Consider the following 20,389-nt stretch of genomic DNA (forward strand, 5'->3'; position numbering starts at 1 on the left):
GAGTTATTCTTAGGACAGCTTCTAACAGGAGCTGTCATATAGGACTGTGATGTATGTTCATGCAATGTTTTTAGTTTTCCAAACTGTCAAGGAGACTTACCCAGTCTAATCATGTCTGATCCTGCTGGCCAAGTCTCTATATACTAAGAGTTTCTAAAGTGAACTTCCTGAGAAATCCTTGAGTTGTTTTGTTTTTTTTTTAAACAAAGTTGCACATTTACCAATGTGTTATAACCTAAAGGTCAAAGAGCCTAGATTGCCTTCAATGGGAACTAAGTTGCTAAATATCTCTGCTGTCCTTTGAAAAAATACCCTTGGTAATAATGTGACTCTTTTCTTCCAACTGCAGACCTTAGAACCTTTTTAATACAAGTATTTAATGAATTAGCAATAAGGGAAAATGCTCTATTACTTGCAGTATTCGTGTTTGCCAGGTTTGATCAGGTTTGCCTGAGGTTTGACATGGTCAGAGTGCTCCTGTTATGCAGACAGAAAGGATTTGTGGTGCATGGGTAACAGAAATTCTACAGCACAATTAAAATCTATGTTAGAGTTCTAGAAGGATTTTAAAGGTCAACATTAACATATTTTGTGGTACTGAAAAGTGTTGATAATTTTAAGGTACTTTTTGCACTTTTAATTTTAAATTCACTGTAGCTTGATTTAGTTTGGATTTATTTTCCCCAAATATATGTGCTTTTTCTAAATCATGGGCAGACTATGTTGCCTTGAAATGCCATACCACCAGGCGTAACTGTTCATCTAGAAATTTCAACAGTAATTTCTGGTAGTTATATGGAAAAATTACATAGGCGTATAGCTGAGAGAATATTTACTGATGCTCTGCAATGTATTCTCTGTATCATCTTCTCACAGGAATTTATGCTTTTTCTATGAAATTGCTTCCCAATTACACCAAAGTCTTCTATTGGGAATTTGTGGATTCTTTCCTCATGATGTCACTGCACTGGCAAAGACATTCTCGTGTCTTAGGCCAACTGACACCTCAAGAACTGTGCTCAGCTTTGGACACCTCAGTACAAGAAATACATTGAGGCCCTGGAGCATGTTCAGTGAAGGGCAACGAAGTTGTGAGGGGTCTAGAGCAGAGGCCTTATGAGGTATTGCTGAGGGAGCTGGGGTTATTCAGCCTGGAAAAGAGGTGGCTTGGGAGACCTCACTGCTCTCTACAAATTCCTGAAGGGAGGTTGTTGTGATGTGGGAGTCAGCGTCTTCTCCCATGTAAATAGCAATAGAATTAGAGAGAATGACCTCAAGTTGCACCAGCGGAGATTCAGATTGGATGTTAGGAAACATTTCTTTTCTTAGAGTGGTCAGGTCCTGGAATGGGCTGCCCAGGGAGGTAGTGGAGTCAAAAAAAAAACAAAAAAAAACGTTTAGATGTTGTTGAAAGACTGAAAGACATGGTTTAGTGGGAACTATTGGTGATAGGTGGACAGTTGGTTGACCTTAGAGTCTTTTCCAGCTTTGGTGATTCTGTGATTCTTGGTGATTCTCTGCTATAAAGAACTAGGTAATTAAAGCTAGGAAGAACCTTGTGAAAGCCACTCTGGTTTCTTAGGACCCATATATATCAAACATTATTAGGTATGTTGAACAATGTTCTTTTAAATTATCCTATGCAGTTTTTCATTCCTTGGCTGTTTGTCTGAAAAAGATGAAGTTATCTCCAGAAAAAAATGCTAGTTAAACCCAACAGAATATTGAGTATGGGAGTTTCTTAACATTAACATTTTTTTCCACTTAACACATTGTTAATTCATAATTCAGACTAACTTTTCACTAGGCATACAAGTTTCTTGAGTTTTATATGGAACTGCATCACGTTTCCCCTTTTCTTAAATCCAAATTAACTAGCTTCACCTAGTGGAAGTGTTTAATACTGTTTGCTTGTAGTTGCTCAAAATTAGACCATAACCTGCTGTTTCAAATATTCCCAATGTAGGATCAAGCAGATCACATCAGGAAGAGTAAGAAGTGATCTAATATTCACTCTAAAGCTAAACTATTTCTTTGTACTTTTTGAAATACTTGTGCAGTTATTCATTATTTCTCATAATTATCTGAATCTTTTTTTCTTGGAGCTAGACTGGGAGGAGATATGGAAAAAAACATCACTTTTGAAAAAATTTGTCAATGGTTTCACATAAAACCATGATAAAATTACAGCTTACCATTATTAAAAAAAAAATCTTACCAGAAATTTTCATCTTGATTTTGTCAACATCAGTAATTACAGATACCCATCTGAAGTTCTATTTGAGCTGGCAAGCATGTCTATGTTTATTCATAATGAACCCAATTTCTTCCTGGTGTTCTCTGCACCCTTTTCTGCAAGTATTGTGAATCCAAAACTGTTATTCAGACTCTGCATTTGTCCTCTCTTTCACATTTATCATTCACAGGCAGGCTTTGTGCTCATTTGTTTCCTTCTGCTTTGCCATTTTGACACTCCGCTAGCCCTTAGCATCTGAAAGCCTCTCTTGTGAAAAGCAAGTGGGAGCCAGTAGCACTGGGATGAAAGACAATTATTTTTAAGTCATAAGCTCTGATCATAACTTATCACAATATTCATTATTATAATCCACCCTGACCCATGTAATTTCCAATAAAAGTCATTTTAGAACTGCTCATCTAACACATTAAGAAAAGTAAAATGAAGGAATTCAGCTTTTGAAAAACTATAGAACATAACCAAAAGAGACATACTCATGAGGTAGAAGCACTTTGCTAAGGATTAAACCTGTAATATGTCAGAAGTAGATATCAGTTCTATAATTACAGATTATGTTTATAAAAGAATTAAGTATTTCAAATCACAGAAGCCTTTCATGATATTACTAGCGAACTAAAAAGTAGACTAAGAAACATCTCACTTAATAGTGCTTTTTGTTTTTTTTTCTTCACATACAGCTTCTAAAGTCTATGTCTCGGGAAGAGAGATATAATAAAGTCCTGAAATCTTTCCTTTGCATTCCAGGTCTTGTTTGCATGTTGTGCATAAGACAGAAAGCATCCAGGCCTTCTGTGCAATCAAGTAACTTGTCCCAGTTGAGAACTAACAACATTTGTAATATTTAACATAAACTTGTATGGTTTAAGATGTAAGCTCTTAAAACTTGGATGTCTATCCTTGGGTTCCACTGTCTGCATTTGAAACCTAAATTATAAAATCAACATTTAAGTAAGAGAGACTAGCTGCATTTCCACCTTCAAACCCATATGTTCTCAACTCCAGTAGAAAGCAAACTCAGAAATGGAATGAGACTTAAAATTAGGTATTTCAAAAAGCTTGGCTTCTCAAACTGTCTTGTACTGATATCATGTTCCTATCTGAAAAGAGCTATGACCAGTAGCTATAGTTTTTTTGTGAAACTTGGACGACTTGGTTCTTTATTAGTTATGTAAACATGAATGAGCATGTTTCTAAGTATAGTGGTAAGGTGTAAAATTCTAACTTTCACGAATGTTAGCCCAATTTGGTTCTTTCCTTTCTGTTTGAGTTTTGCAGACCTGCAGTCCTAAGCCTCAGCTCGAACATTTCTAGTGCATTCACCTTCCCTAATGAAGATAGGACTTCTCACTCCATAGCGAAGTGAACAACTCACAGACAAGCATTTCCTTAGAAATTTAAACCTGTTAAGTGCAAGGAACAGGAAAAAATAATAAAAAAAAGAATTTCTGATTTGGCAGTTCAGAGATATTTCACCAGTGAAGCTATGTAACCATTGATTGTGGTTCTTCTATTATGAAAACAGCTCAAAAAAAGGGGATGTAGAGGTGGGAGTACAGAGTAAATACTGTATGTCTTTCATTTCTGATTTACACATTGAATTCTTTGTCAAGTGTAGAAGTTTCTATTAAGTCCAGTTGTTCTTAAGAAGACATGCATACGCATACGAACATACATAATTATTAAATTCTGCAGGATTTCTTACTGGGGCTTGCAGAAAGCAATCTATTCATAAATTACTTGCAAAAAAAAAAAAAAGCAAAACATAATTCAGGCTCTATAATTTTTGTATAGAGCATATCACTTCATATAGAAATAGTCAGTTTACTGCTGTCTGAGACTAATTGGCTTGTTTCATTCACAGAGATTTATTTATTAATGTTGCTGATTTACACACATACTCAGCTTGGCGTACATGGAAAATTTTCTATAAAAATTGATAAATATATTTAATTTATTGATTTGCAAATGGAAAATGTATTTGGTCTAAAAAGTCTATTGGTTCGTAAGAATGAAATATTGATTTTTGTGTGCAATGTAAGTTTTAGATGTGCACTCAAGCAGACACATCAGAACTGCTTACGTTGCTTCACATAAGTCTATCCAGCTTTTCCTCCTAATCTTTATTTTGAGGGATTTATAGCTAGGTCATAAAAATGAGTTTGGCCTGATTCTTCTTCTAATACAGTCAGGTCTCTACACTTTGACTTCCCAGTCAAGAGCTCTTTTAAGCACATTCACAAAACAGATTGGTCACTCTCAAGCAGTAGATGTTTGGAGTAAATGCTCATTACTATAACTGCAGGCTTATTTCTATCTGTAATTTCTACAGTTGGCTATTTGCATTTTCCTGTGTTTACTGGGAAGGAAAACAATGTGTTTAATTAATGATAAGTATTGTAAATATGTTATGCATTGACAGATGAATTAAGAGTTGTCTTATGGCTGAGCTTGGTGGTGCTGGAGACAGGGAGAGTATGTCTATGACCTGATATGTTCATGAATTAATTCCCCTTAGCCCTGGGGCAGATAAACATTCAAGAACACGATATCAATGTTCCCCTGTCTCAGCAAGGCAATTCACTGGCTTGCAAATTCCTTGTTATCACCTCACACGTTGTTATCATTGTGTTGTGTTTCTAGGAGGAGTGAAGTAATGAGTTGTGCTCCCAGTGATTCTTTATGCCTGCATAAAGATTATTTTAGGATGCTTATGTTTGCGTAATAGGATTAATCTCTGATGTGACTTTCCCACTATAGTGGAAGTTTTTATTTTGCTCGTATGGCATGTAGACACAGATGTTCAAACACAGTCTAGGAAGAAAATAGTTTTATGGCCTCCTTTCTTACGCTGTTCATCCTCTTTTTTCTCCTCTTCTGCCTTAGTCTCAATCTCCTCTGCAACTCTGCTGATGCGATTGATCATGGGACTAAGCAGTGGAACAGAACACTAGGGAGATCTGGGAGAACAGAGGAGAAAAGAAGGAAGGGGAGAGTTGTGAATGTTGCAATGTGCAGTTTGAAACTTGGAGTTGCAAGAAGCCTAATAGTGGGCAGGAAAGTTTCATGTCTGAGTGGACATCATGGAGAAGTGGGACTATTTTCTATTTTCCTTAACTGGGATCATATGTAGTGTAAGCAATGCCTGGGTCTTGCTAAAGCTGGACACTGACCCTGTGCTTTGACAGTATTTTAATAGAAGCAAAAAGAAGTGTTCTGAGTAAAAACTTAAGTAGCTGCAAGTATGGCTTTCGTTTATGTTTTGATTTGGTTACTTTTATAGTGTCTCTAAATAACTGCTTCATAAGACCTTCCATTTTTAAGTTAAATGTGTGTTTATTTTCTCCATAAAGTCTCTCCATCTGGTGATTAGAGATGTTTAAAGTCTAGTAAAACATTGCTTTTTCATACTGAAGGGAATAACTTTCCTGAATGAAGGTTTGGCCTGAATAGATGAAGCATGATGTAGACACACAGACACAAAATCAGGTTAAGCTCAAAGTATTAGACAGAGCAGGTATTCAAACTTTAACAAAGGGTAGCATTATTTGCACACATTATGTGTCAGAATAAAATAAGTTTTATCTGATGAAGATGTGTTCAAGTGAATGGTAGATTCTGCTTATTTCAACAAGTACGCATGTGGACATTTGTGAAATGTAGCTACATTCTTTACCTGGAAAAATAGAATGCAGACAACATTTTTTCTGTACATATCATGTCCTAGTCAAAAACAATATCAGTTTTTTCAACAGACATATGAAATCTGATCCAAAATGGAAATCTAGATTTGATGAAGAATCTCAATTGAATTGGATATATATTATGTACAAGTGTATGATTATGGTTCTGTGAATTTCAAGATTTTCTTGAGTGCCTGAGTCATGAGATGGCTCCACATCATAGACTGAATTTGTCCCAGAGATTGACTAAGTCATTTCTGGCTATGCGTATGGACCTGAAGGAACACAGCATATGCTACACCCCATCACAAGAGACAGAGCTTTATCTATTGCATGTACCCATGTAAAACTCATGTTTTTCCATTGCCTCAATGTTTATGCTCACCTGGAGACATGCAACTTCCAAAACTGTATACCGATGGCAGTAATAAGTCTTAAAATTATTAGTAGTAAAACAACAATATCTGGGGACCCACAAACTCTGTAAACAAATGAAAAAACTTGAAGTCTTTCTTCAGGAAGCTTACTTCTAAATAAAAGATAGAAGAAAAGTATTCAGTAAGCAAACTGGAAAAATACAAGGTAAAATGGATAACATGGACAGAAGATAGTTATCCTGACAAGGGTAAAGACTCCTCAAAAATATATTAAAGTATAATTGATTCTTGGATCTTGTTGTTAGCTTCTTTATCAAAGGGCATTCTACATGAGCAATGGGAATTGTAGCTCTAACAGATTATCTGGGGAACCTGACAAATGAGTTATAATTTTAAATGAACTAGATAGTGCATAAAAGTATCCAGGAGGATGTTGATCAATTAAAAGTACTTGCAAGAAACACATAGAATAATTTTTTAAAGGAATATTTATTTTCAGTTCCATTTAAACAACCCACTTTTGTAACACATACTAAAATCTTTAGGAAACATTCTAAGAAATTTCAGGGATGAATTAAATGCATTTCAAATCTCAGTTTAAAATACAGAATATATTTGCATCATTCTGCATTTTATTATGTTGCTGCCTTTTGGTGTGCTTAACGTTAAAAATACATGACTGACACTCTTTATACCAGTAAGCCTCTTTATTGAAAAAAAAAATATTATTATTGCATTAAACTACATTCCCAGGAATTCCTTGAATAACCCAAAAAAAAGCCGCATTGCATGTACAATAGTGCAATTTACTTAGCTACAGTAGAATATAAAACACTTTATACAGAGAATACAAAACAAAATTACTAGTTTACATATTATACCAGCCAGAGTATTATCCAGTTTTAAATATAAACTTAACAGTTTTAAAATCAATGTGGTCAAAGGCATTTTAATGCAAATTTTAACAACAATGTTAAATGTATTCCAAAAGTGCCTCAGTTACCAAATAAATAAAATAAAAATTAAGAACTTTCATCATTATGGAACTTCAAAAACTTTTCTTATTAGAATTTTACAATGCGAGTTACCTATTTCATCAGATTATACAAGAAGAATATACAATCAAGCTAAAGACTTTATTAACTTGGAATGTATATATCTCTGCCATCAGAATACGGTAACTTTTAGAAATTAGTATAAATAAAATAAGATTTGAAGAATGGCTCCAAACATTAGGCTCAATTATGCTTTTAATAGTAATAATAATGATACATATTTGAAGTACAATACTGATGAAAAATAATATGGCAGCAAAAACATCATCCCAACTATGTTGATGTTTTTATTACATTTCTCCAAGAAAATCTCTGTGTACTAAGAATTATATCGTACATTCTCTTTGTTGGTAGTCAGTGATTGCTGCTTTGCTCTTGTGCCATTTCTGTCATTTTTTAATCTCATTTTTTTTTCCATCTACTACTATTGAAATCATAATCCCTATTGCTTCATGAATTAAATTCTTTTCCTTTGCCTTGTCAGATCATCCTTCAATGATGCATGGACATCCTTTGATTTGGTTCCAATTTTATTGTGCATGCATTAAGAGTAATGTATTTGCTTCCCGTAAATGTTCTACTAAGTAGGGTTCTATTACATTTCAATTGATGAGGCTTCTTGCCATAGGAATTTCTGCAGTAGTAATGTTGCCTGTAAGAAAGAGCAGTTAAAAATAAGTGTGTATGTGTAAGATGGGATTTGTCTTTTATTCCTTACCACTTTTTTCTCACTGGTACAGACAATAAGAGCAGTTGGTTTACCTTGAATGGGAGTGGAAATGTGCCTTCAAATTTAAAAAAAATTGTAGGGCTTGAAAATCATGTTTTCAGTTGATGTCAGCCTTGAAACTGTTAGGGGTTGTTGCAGTTCAGTCATTCTCAGAGCATAGGTTGACCTGCTCTTTTTAAATGTACAATTCAAAGTGTTTTTACAGTGATACAACTACAAGTGAACCACTAGAGAGATAATTTGACCTAAGCAATCAAGTACTCATGTTTAGAGTTGATAAGTTGTATTCAGTAAAATAAGATTGTTTTTTCAAAAAATGGTATTTTGGAAGTATGGAAATTGTATGTATATTCAAATATAATTTGGGGAATATTTTCAGCCAAAAATAGAAGGCAAGATTTTAAAAACTGTGGAAACATTTATTTTTAGTATATTTTCAAAAGAAATTTCTGAATTCCTAAATTCTGAATTAATAATTTCAATTGAAAAAGAACCCAGCAAACAAAATACTAAAAGTATACAATGAAGAGAGGTAGCTCAAAAAATACCATGAGCCCATTTTTTTAATGAAAGGAATAAATCAACTGGAAATACAACCAAAAGACATTTGAGGATGCTGGTTTCTTCAGCCTTTTATTTGTTTATTTTCATTACAGAATGTTTTACTTCTCATACCTGGTCTCCAGAGTATTTTCCTGACCGTTTTTATTTGGTGTCTAAAATATTAAGTATCCAATGAACCTTTAACTTTAAAAGTCAACTGCAAAGCAAGCAGTCACTACTTGTAAACACATTTGAAATGTTTGGCATAATAGCAGTTCATGCTGAAGGAGCTGCTTTTAGAAATTAAAACACTTCCATTTTACTGCAGTGGATCAATCTAGTTTGACTAAAACTAAGTTAGAATATTGGTCTCAAGTTGTATTTTAAATACTCAGCCTAATTTCAATTAGATTTCTCAGCTTCTTTAAATAGCCCAATATAATAGAATAAAATGTACCAAAAGTATTTAATGAACTTTATATAGACTATAAAATAGACATTAACAACTGTGCACTACATCATTGCAAAGGAATTGACATTATTTCCAATATTTCAAATCCAAATAAACTTGTATTTTTGTCACTCTTCACTGTCCAGTTATACTGGGAAACAGACCTCTAGTCTAACCATAATCATGATCTTAATTTCATGCTAAATGTCCCATGTTGAGTTAGAAACATACAAATTTTCAAAGTGTGCTGTCCAAATAATGCCAGAGCCCTCACCTATTTCCAGATATGCAATTATTCCTTGAGGTTTCAATCACACTTAACTCTTACGGTTAGGTAAACACATTCCTACATTAGGGATTTAGGACTTCAATTTGCTAGTTCAGTGTTTGGGAAGTCATGCTAGAAACTGGCATGTTTGTTTAGATTCAGTATGCCTTGAAATGGTGAGAACCACGGCATAGACAGCCATGAGACTTGACCTGATAAGATGGTTTCTTCTCAGAATTAGACTTCTGTATTTTTATGAATTTCAACACAATATTATATCATCAGCTAATTGTGTATGTTTTTTGTGAAAGAGATTAAAAATATTTATTAATGTATTTATTATTTATACTTTGAGCAGGATTCTTACACATGTCAGAGCTTTGCTTGGTGAGAGAGAGAATGATTTTGGCCAGGGACCTCCAATGTCCAAGGCCAACACTAGCTGTATTAGAACTTCGGGATGTTGCACCCTAACGCTGACATATCTTATGTCAGAGCCCCAGCAGGCAATGTCAAATAACGGCTTCATCACTTTACTTCTACTGCCTTCTTGTAGGCCTGGCTGGAGGATGAAAGTAGCAATCTGCTTGTGCCAGCAAAGAGCCTCCTACACTAAGGGAGTACTTTTGTCACATACTTTTGGCTAGTCTACAGTCCCTTTACACTGTTAAAGCAAGATATCTTGGTGATACAATTACTAACATATCTTTATGATGGTCCAATGATCATCCTCTTCCAGTGTTCACTTATCACCCACCCATGTGAGGCTCTTCAGCTTGTCTTGGCTGGAAAACAGAACCAGGTACTTGTGGTCCCAAATGCTTTCTCTTTGGCTTATACTGAAACACCTTAAACAGACCAAGTGCTACACTGGCACATTTACACTCTCATAAAAGCAAGCCTTTGAAGTGCATCAAGATTGCACTACCTTAAATTATGTTATTTTAAATCACTAAACGCAGCTAACATTCTTCCTCCTCTTGTGCCAAGGTGCTGTGGTCCTCTTCCTACTGACAGTCACAGGCTTCACTTTAGCCTGTTCTAAAACACCTTCAGGATGACATTAGCAGACCCCATCCTTCTTGTGACAGTATCACCAGACTTCAAAACTGCTTTTATAAGATATGAGAACCAAATCAACATTCATAAGCTGTCAGCCGGAATTTGGACTCAAAATTTGAGCTCTCAGCAAAAAGGTAGATATTCTCCTCAGGTATGTGATTGAACACTGTGTACTTGTTCTTATTTATCTATTTATTTATTTATTTATTTTGTTCTTTCCTGGAGCCATGGTGTGATCTTTAGGGCTAGTTTAAATAACTAGAAACACCAAAAACTTCTTTTATTGTAGGTAACTGTTGAGTCTGGCTAGAGTAAGAATTGTGATGAGGATCTTGTCCTTGGAATAATGGATGAACAATAGAATTTGGATGTATAGTAGGAGGTGTGGCTGCATTCAGATGTGGTGCAAATAAGGTGGGAATATATGCAGTATGTGGCAGTATGGGGAAGTTCAGTGGGGAAGGGTGAATAGGGGTGGTGGAGACCAAGTGCAACGGGTGTCCTGTCAGCAGAGCAGGGTGGGTGGGAATGAGGGCTGGTGCTAATGGAGAAAGTGATATAGGGGCAAAATGTGCCTGAGAGAGGGGGTGGAGGTGTGCCAGGGAGAGATGGCTGCCATGAGGGTGTACAGATGCTGAGACAGCAAAGCGTTGCAGCAATGTATGGTGTATGGTGGTGACTGTTGCATGCTGCTGAACAGGGATGGCAGGAACTGCTGGTGTTGCAGAGAAGGCAGCTGGTCCTGGGGCAGGCAAAACTTGCAGGTGTTTTGCCAGGAGTTGTTTCTGCATATGCTGCTGGGCTTGCAGCTGCAGCAGCCTGTATTTGTCTACTTCCTCTGGTGAGAACATTATAGGCTGCTGCATTAAAGGAGGGGAGATGGGTTTACTGTACACTTCCCGGTCATTTACTGTGTCACTGTACTTCTGCATAGCATTATCACAAAGGGAGCCTGAACTTCCTTCTGCCCAGTTTGAGTCCATGTTTACATCACTTAGTTCTTCTTTGGTCTCTGTTGAATTAGCAACAACAGAATATCTTTTAGAGGGAAAAGCACCAGGGAAATCATTTGGTACTGGGTCACAGCTTTGTATAAAGGGTTGTACTCCACTAATGAAGAGATTGGATTGTTCCTTTATTGCTGTGTTCCTTTTTATGCTTGGGTTCTGATAGCCTTTTCCTATTTGAATGATATCTTTAAAAAGACAATGATTATAATCAGTGACGGTGGAAAGAGCAACATTAGTTATCTCTGAAGCTTCACATTTGTTTTTCTTCACATGACTTTCCAACGAACTTCGATTTTGCCCTACATCATTTTCACCAATGCTTAGCAGTTTCTCTGGCAAAGGTAACGTTGCTGTGTCATCTACTGATGATGAAAACTGAAGTGCAAAGTGGCTTTGTGACAGATCCTTTATTTCTACACCAGAAGTGTTTGAAAATCTCTCTGAATTATGCGTTTGTTCTTGGATTTTCTTGGACTGCACCCTTTCTAACAGTAACTTGGCTGTCAGTGACTTTCTTCTTCCACATACATCTTCTGCTGAGGTTTCTGAAGAGCAGGTAGCAAAGTTTTTTGACTGTCTATCTACATTCAGAGATTCATAACATGCAGTTTCAGTGTTTCCTGTTTCAATGTTAGAATTTCTTTCTGCATTCTCTCTTATTTTGTTCTCACAGTTGTCAGTTTCTTTTGAGAAAGACCCTGCACTGCTTTCTCTTGATATTCTGCTGCAAGATGATCGATCGCTCCTTGAATCTGTGATGGAAGAACTTTTAGGGTCATTGTAGCTTCTACTTCTGCCATGCACTTTGCCAAAATGCCGATGTCTACATCTGCTGTGTTTAGACCCATCTCTGTGCTGTAAAATTTTGTGTCTTGAATATACTTGATATTTTATTGTGCCCCTCTGTGTGCAGTTTCTACTTCTGTGACATCTAGTATAGCAAAGATAATCCCTATCTGCATCATCAGAAGTGAAAATACAGTTGTGCTTTCTGTGTTTACATTTGTGCCTTTCAGGTGTCTCGGTTTTTCTTTTGCAACAGAAAAGCAAATGACTTCTGCTGTGATTGTTTAAAGTGGGACTGGAGGAACTGCTCATGTAGCTACTTGTGCTGCTAACTGAAGTATCAGAATAGCTGGAATGTCTGTCAGAGGAGGATTTTTGAGGAGATGGGAATCTCCAACATCTTGTGTAACTTTCATGTCCTTCATTTTCTGAATGCCTGCTGTTCAAACTGGATTTATAACTAAGGAAACTTCCACAAGAATCTTTTCCACTGTCACTTATATCACTGCTGCAGCTAGCCACATTCTGAATGGATCCACAGCCATTTTGGGTTTCATGTTTTTCCTCATAAATTAAATGACACTTTTCAGCTTTAGACTTTTTAATTCTGGCCATAAAAGCAGAAAAGGAAATGCTTTCATTTTTTATGCTCTGTTTTTTTCTTTCACAGCTATGGAAATGATGCCTTAAAGATCTTTTCAGTGGTGCTGTATGAAGGCCTTTTTCTGTCATAGAAACCTTTTGTGAGACATCAAGGTAAGCAGGCACTTTGGGAATATTTTCATTCAAATGATCTGAAATGTATTTTTGACCATTTTTGTTCATCTCTTTCCCTATGTCTGACTCAGCTATTTGCTTGTCCTTTCTTGAATATAGGGAACCTTTCATCTTCTTTGGTTTCAACAACTGATTATCTTGTTCATTTGACATTTGCTTGTACTTTATTAAACCTGAGGCTTCATTTTCATCTGCAGTCTTATTTACAGAGCGTTCTTTACAGCCTTCTGTGCTTGTTTCATGCTGTTTACCATCTCTGTGATTTAAAGAGAGTCTGAAGTCAAAATACAGTGGATTACAGCCATATGAAATACAGGGCTCGGTTTTTGTAAACAAAAGTAATTCTGTTGGCCACTGCAGAGCAGTGCTACCATCCTTGCTCACTACGTGCAGAAAAGGCAATGCCTGGGGCTTAGTCTCTTTAACCACTGTCTCCCTTGGAAGTGTTTCCATATTCCTGTTTTTGATTTCTGAAGCCTCTAAAGATCTTTCTCTCTTTACCACCCTAGGACAGTCATTAACGTTGCTTACACACACCAGCTCAGGCTTTTGGGGGAGGTCAGAGAGGTGTGCATTGCTGTGCTTGTAGGTATCTGACTGTACACAGAAACTGCTAGCTTGGCATGAAGGTGAAATGAGAGTATCCAATAATTGCTCAGACGCATTCAATTTGCTCTTTTGCTCTGTTTCTCTTACTGAACCTGAAAAATCCAAATTTGAGAACTGCATTTTGACTTTGGAAAGTGAAGGATGAGCACTGACTTTTTCTTCTATTTCTCTAACACTACTTTTATCGTTTTCTTTTAACATTTTAATTTTCACAGCTCCATGACTTGATATGTTGTTATCCAAATCCTTTTGGTCGTGCGGAATTGGTGGTCCTTTATCCGGACTTGCTTTTACATCCTCTTCCAAATGTATACCAGAACGACAGCTCTCAAGAGCTTGCTTTGTTTTATGGTTGGAGGATTCACTATAATCGTTTCCTTCTTCAGAGTTTTCACTGAAGACGGATGCTGAGGATTCAAGCTTCAAAGGGACTTTTTTAGAGAATGAGAAAGACACTCCTGCTCTTTGAGAAGCATTGGTACTATCTGGGAACACTGGTGAGACTTGATTTCCAAGCACGTGGAGTCTTTCAGTAGGTGACTGGTGCCTGCTTATGATAAGCTTCTGCTTTTCTAGTATGCTGCTAGAGAAACCTTGTCCTGTACTTGTGGTGGTCCTTTGAGATTTGGCTGTGACCTTGCCACCTTTGTACAGGAAAAATCCATCTGGTGATTGCTGCTTTTCCACAACTAATCTGGGGGCTTTAAGCATTGGTCCACTTCTAGTGATACTGTAAGAAAACAAATTAAGACATGTTTGAATTAATTAAGTAACCAAATTTAAACAGAATTCACAGTTGACAATACATGTCTGGTAAGGAATTCTGTTACTTATAGACACTTCCATTCATAACATCTGCAGAATCACTCTGTAACAGGAAAGGCAACATATTGCTTGATTTGTGTGTCTGTCTAGGTTTGATTTTTTAATTTTTTTTATGAGTAAAGTTTATTTTACCTTTATATTATTCCACAGTAAATGATTTTGTGAAATGTTCAAGGAAGTAATAATACTAAGACTATCTCCAAACATTGGTGGAGGAAATGTCAAAAGGTGGAGTGCCATTAATATTAATGGTGACTTCAGCACTCTCATCACTACCATTTGGGTTTATCATCTTCTCTCCTCCCATACTCTTTCAATTAATTTTCCTTTTTCCCCAAGATCTCAGATGTTACATCTGTGGTTTACTTTTTTTGTACTTTAATAAAAAAAATAAATCAACCAATGCTAAGAAGAACTTACTTAAAAAACTTTTGATTGCTTTTAATAGATGACTAGCTGGACAGAGTTATTGGAGTAACTACTATTTTTTGCCCGTTAGAGACGAGATACATATAGCTACCATATGAATGTTACTTCAATTAATATTTAAATGTGCATTTCATTAGATATGTTATTTACATTTGCTATCAGAGCCATTCTACTATACACTTTCATGAAAAAAAATTTGGAACTAGCATCAGTAAACAATTTGATTAAATAATAGAAAGTATTTTAACCAAATGTAAGTAAATTATAACGTTGAGAACTGCATAGAAGTTATAAATAGTGTGATATGTTTTAGATATGCTGTAAAAAGGAATTGATCTCTAGCAATGGGAGCAATATAAAGACTCCCTGGGGTAAGTTCACCACAGAATATGAGATTATGCATGCATTTCTGAGAATAAATTTGCATTTGCCACAGATTCAGCATCAGGGAATACAAATCCATCTCTATTTGTAGATTAAGAAGAAATTCTGTCTTGTACAAGGCATATAAAGAGATTCTTTGCAAAGTCCCCTTGGAATAGCAAAATAAAGGTATTTTTTCAAATTTTCTGTACGTCAGATTAACAGTAATTTTGTTGTCAACTTTTATTAGTATGTTGTAGGGAACTCTGTTGGAATGTGAGACACATTACTCGGGGACAGTAACAGTTGTTTGCATGTGCAGACTTTTCGTAGGAAGGCTGACTTTCTGTTGCCTGAACAACTAGGAGAGTGACCCTCAGCCAAGATCATGTCTCAGCTGTCCTCATCCCATCTGTTAGTACCAACAGGAAGAGCAAACACTGTCTTTCCTGGCTCTTTGTAATTGATGATAGACTCCTAGTTCTTTCTATAAGCAGACTCAGTTCCTTTCTTGTCTCATTTAGACCTTCCTATTACTATTGACCTTATCAGTCTATCTGAAACTACGTCTTCAGATACATAGATATAAAGGCATCTTCCCTCAGGCTGTTACTTTTCTTTCCATAGGTTTGTACGAAAATGGAGTTGTAACCATAAAAGTGATACATTAGCAACAGACTGCCATATTTCAGCAGAAATTTCGAAAGCAATTACATTGGCCAAAATGAGTGTACAGTAAACACTGAATTTTATCATTTCTAAGCTACTGTAAAGCTTTATATGAATTTAAAAGGAAGCTAGTTTAATTATCTACTTAACCCATTATGGTCATAGATTAACATAAGTAATTGGTCTGGTAGAAATCTACTGAAGCATTCAGTGTCATTAAACAAAGGTGATTTCTCAAATGTGAAGCTTTATTAGTGTAAACTTCATACTGTATCTTGGTATTCATCAATAGAATTAACACTACTGGGTAAATTAACTAAGTTAATTACTTGTTTTTCATTTGTATAATGATACTTCCATTAGTTTACAGAAAAAATACAGTGATAATAATCTCAGTATACTGAAAGTAATGAAAATGATTCACAGACTAAGTCTAAAAAGTGTTTTTCCTCTCACATTAAATTACTATAAAATGATAAGACAGTAATACTTATCTACTCAGGTCAGTTTTATAAATAGGTCATTTTAAATAAAATGGCAATATAAAATTATTTTCAAGCCACTCAGTTCAGAAGAGATTAGATTAACTGGTTACAGGAGGGTAAAACGCAAGTCTTCAAATTGCAAGTAATTAATTCAGGGACTTTCAATTTTATGGTTTGTGGAACAGGAACATTAGGAGTTGGGGATAGCTGAAAACAGGTTACAATAAGTGCAGTGTCTGTCCATTACAGAGTATAGAGGTAAAAATCTAAAGATTTCTTCTGGGATTGAGGAAAGTGGCTATTAAAATGTAATATAAATTTTAAATACTTGCCATTCTGACTGTTTTCGTAACTCTGCGAGCTGGTGGAGCCGCTTGAGTGCTTTTTCCTGTTTCTTTTCATCTTTCCATGACTTTGAAGCCACATTTCGAGCAAATTCCCTTTGTTTTAAATCTTTCAATCTCTGTTTGAAAAGAGTAAAAAGAGAAGGGATTAAAGATGTAAACAGTGGGTGCATTACCTCATACTCAATTTGCTTTTGGTGAAGTTAGTATACAAATGATCATTAAGATTATACTTAAAATGTTATAATCCTATGAAGGGATTGGAAATGATATTCTTTGCTTAACAAAATAATATGATTTGGCCATCACTACTCAGCTCATTCATAACCTTATAAAAATGAAGAATTTCTTGATACAGAATTTAATACTGAAATAAATTTGTCTTATGCATGCATACATACATTTTCTGTTACGTAGAAATACATAGATAAAACCAGCCTCCATTTAACTCATTTAGAATTTTCCTGTCAAATGCAGTCAGAGCAATTTAATCCATATACTAGAATAAAGGTGAGCTCTCGAGTGTAATGAATCATATAGATCTCTATACTTGCACATATATACTTGCACACATGGATGTGTGTGTCTGTGTGTTGGTTTTGTAGCTTACAAAGACATTTGTTTTTCAAAGGAGAGAACTACTGTCCAAAAGATTTCGTTAGGAAACTCAGAATTTATCTGTATTATCTTGTACATCTATGGATCAGATGATAATTTCTATTTCTATTGGAGAAAGATGATTTGACTGTTTATTTATTACATGGTTTTCTGGTACTGATAGAATAAGACAAAGTAAAGAAGGCACAAAACAAAAAGTGTCAAAAAATATCCTCTTCAAAAAAGTGGTTGCTATCTTGGCTTTAAGTTCACTGTGCTCTCCAGGGACTCAGTGAGCTTGAACTGTACACAATCTTATCACTCTGGAACATGCAATTCCTGTTAAGATCCATGTTTTCAAATGCCCCGTAGCCAAAGTTCTTTGCTTCACTCATGACCTCCTGTGCTGTAGTGCTCAGGGAAGGAAGGTTTCTATGACAGAAGTGAGCACTTGTGCATTCAGCCACTTCTCTTAACTAGAACCCTTGAAGACCAGGACAGAGATGTGAAGCCCTGAGGGTAGCAAGGCCCTGCAGTGGGATCTGGATAGGCTGGACTGATGGACTTGGAAGGAAATGATTGCTCCACCATTTGCAGCTTTTTCCTTTCCCCTCTCTGTCCATTTGACATTTGTCCAGTCAGTCACACAACATTCAGTTCCCTCAACTGCATTGCCTTCAGTTTACGATAGATAAAAAATGTGAGACAACGTTAGTTTTTGGTCCAAGCAAGAAATTTGGTTTTAGTAATATGTTAAAGCCAAAGATATAAAGTAAATCAGAGAATCTTTCTGGAAGGTATCCACACTTTCTGTCTCCTTTCATATCTACATGAGTTTTAAGATATTTAAGGAGTAAAGATTCTAATCTCTGTGAAAGGAAAAGGAAAGGAAAGGAAAAGGAAAAGGAAAGGAAAAGGAAAAGGAAAAGGAAAAGGAAAAAAAAAGGAAAAGGAAAAGGAAGAAAGGAAAGGAAAGGAAAGGGAAAGGGAAAGGAAAAGGGAAAAGGGAAAAGGAAAAGGAAAAGGAAAAGGAAAAGGAAAAGGAAAGGAAAAGGAAAAAAAGAAAAGGAAAAGGAAGAAGGAAAGGAAAAGGAAAGGAAAGGAAAGGGAAAAGGAAAGGAAAAGGAAAAGGAAAGGAAAGGAAAGGAAAGGAAAGGAAAGGAAAAGGAAAGGAAAGGAAAGGAAAGGAAAGGAAAGGAAAGGAAAGGAAAGGAAAGGAAAGGAAAGGAAAGGAAAGGAAAGGAAAGGAAAAAAAGGAAAAGGAAAAGGAAAGGAAAAGGAAAGGAAAGAAAAGGAAAGGAAAGGAAAAGGAAAGGAAAAGGAAAGGAAAGAAAGGAAAGGAAAAGGAAAGGAAAGGAAAGGAAAGGAAAGGAAAAGGAAAGAAAGGAAAGGAAAAGGAAAGGAAAGGAAAGGAAAGGAAAGGAAAGGAAAAGGAAAAGGAAAGGAAAGGAAAGGAGGAAAGGAAAGGAAGGAAAAGGAAAGAAAGGAAAAGGAAAGGAAAGGAAAGAAAGGAAAGGAAGAAGGAAAGGAAAGGAAAGGAAAGGAAAGAAAGGAAAGGAAAGGAAAAGGAAAGGAAAGAAAGGAAAGGAAAGGAAAGGAAAAGGAAAAGGAAAGGAAAAGGAAAGGAAAGGAAAGGAAAGGAAAGGAAAGGAAAGGAAAGGAGAAAGGAAAGGAAGAAAGGAAAGGAGAAGGAAAGGAGAAAGGAAAGGAGAAAGGAAAAGGAAAAGGAAAAGGAGAAAGAAAGGAGAAAGGAAAGGAAAGAGAAAGGAAAGGAAAGGAAAGGAGAAAGGAAAGGAGAAAGGAAGGAGAAAGGAAAGGAGAAGAAGGAAAGGAGAAAGGAAAGGAGAAAGGAAAGGAGAAAGGAAAGGAGAAAGGAAAGGAAGAAAGGAAAGGAGAAAGGAAAGGAGAGAAAGGAAAGGAGAAAGGAAAGGAGAAAGGAAAGGAGAAGGAAGGAGAAGGAAAGGAGAAAGGAAAGGAGAAAGGAAAGGAGAAAGGAAAGGAGAAAGGAAAGGAGAAAGGAAAGGAGAAAGGAAAGGAGAAAGGAAAGGAGGAAAGGAAAGGAGAAAGGAAAGGAGAAAGGAAAGGAGAAAGGAAAGGAGAAAGGAAAGGAGAAAGGAAAGGAGAAAGGAAAGGAGAAAGGAAAGGAGAAAGGAAAGGAAAGGAAAGGAAAGGAAAGGAAGGAAAAGGAGAAAGGAAAGGAGAAAGGAAAGGAAAGGAAAGGAAAGAGGAAAGGAAAGGAAAGGAAAGGAAAGGAAAGGAAAGGAAAGAAAGGAAAAGGAAAAGGAAGGAAAAAGAAGGAAAGAAAGAAAAGGAAAGGAAAAAGGAAAGGAAAAAAGGAAAGGAAAAAGGAAAAGAAAGGAAAAGGAAAGGAAAAAGGAAGGAAAGGAAAAAGGAAAAAGGAAAAAGGAAAAAGGAAAAAGGAAAAAGGAAAAAGGAAAAGGAAAAGGAAAGGAAAAAGGAAAGGAAAAAGGAAAGGAAAAAGGAAGGAAAAAGGAAAGGAAAGGAAAGGAAAGCTTGAGCCTTATTAGCATCTTTCACGTGAAGAAAGGGAGAAAGGGCAAAGAATTACATTTAAGAAATGTCTGTTACTGCTGCTTGCTGTGTTTTAGCTGTCACCATGAGCTCTTCTGTATCACACATAAAGCATTCATGAGGAAAAACAAAAACAGTTACTACCTGTCAAGGAAACAGAACAATGTGAAAGCTAGTACCATGGTGTGTGGGTATTGCAAAGCAATACCATTTCACTTCTTTGACAGTTAGGATGATAATCAACAAAGCAAATGGGCCAACACTGAGAATAGAAGTCCTAGCGGTATTTTTTGCTCTCTAATGGCATATAGCATGTGTCAAAGAAGAAGAGAAAAGAGTACAAAAAAACATAGGTAAGCATAGCCAAGAACTCATCAGTTGTTGATGAAATCCAAGAAATCAAAAGCATTTTCAGTCTGAGCAGAGAAAGGTCTCTCCCTGCACATGCCCTCATCAAAATAAAGAAGCTTCTCTGCCAGAACTCCAGTTAGGAACTGTAATGAAATTTGTCATTCTGTTGGATAGAGCATGGGACTGCCC

At 36.1% G+C, this 20,389-nt stretch overlaps 1 protein-coding gene across 1 annotated transcript in view; it reads right to left on the minus strand.

The window, feature by feature from the left end:
- Positions 1-10,668: 10,668 nt before the first annotated feature.
- ZNF804B (zinc finger protein 804B) overlaps positions 10,669-20,389 on the minus strand; it is a 203,329-nt gene continuing 193,608 nt past the window's right edge. The window contains exons 3-4 of the mRNA XM_065731289.1: positions 16,709-16,839; positions 10,669-14,335 (exon numbers count right to left, since the gene is read on the minus strand). Coding sequence (XP_065587361.1) covers positions 10,669-14,335; positions 16,709-16,839 — 3,798 coding nt within the window. The remainder of the gene's footprint in view (positions 14,336-16,708; positions 16,840-20,389) is intronic.

This window comes from Cyrtonyx montezumae, unplaced genomic scaffold (assembly GCF_038088225.1).
Source record: "Cyrtonyx montezumae isolate F1298 unplaced genomic scaffold, pur_monq_1.0 scaffold_14, whole genome shotgun sequence".
Taxonomy (NCBI): domain Eukaryota; kingdom Metazoa; phylum Chordata; class Aves; order Galliformes; family Odontophoridae; genus Cyrtonyx; species Cyrtonyx montezumae.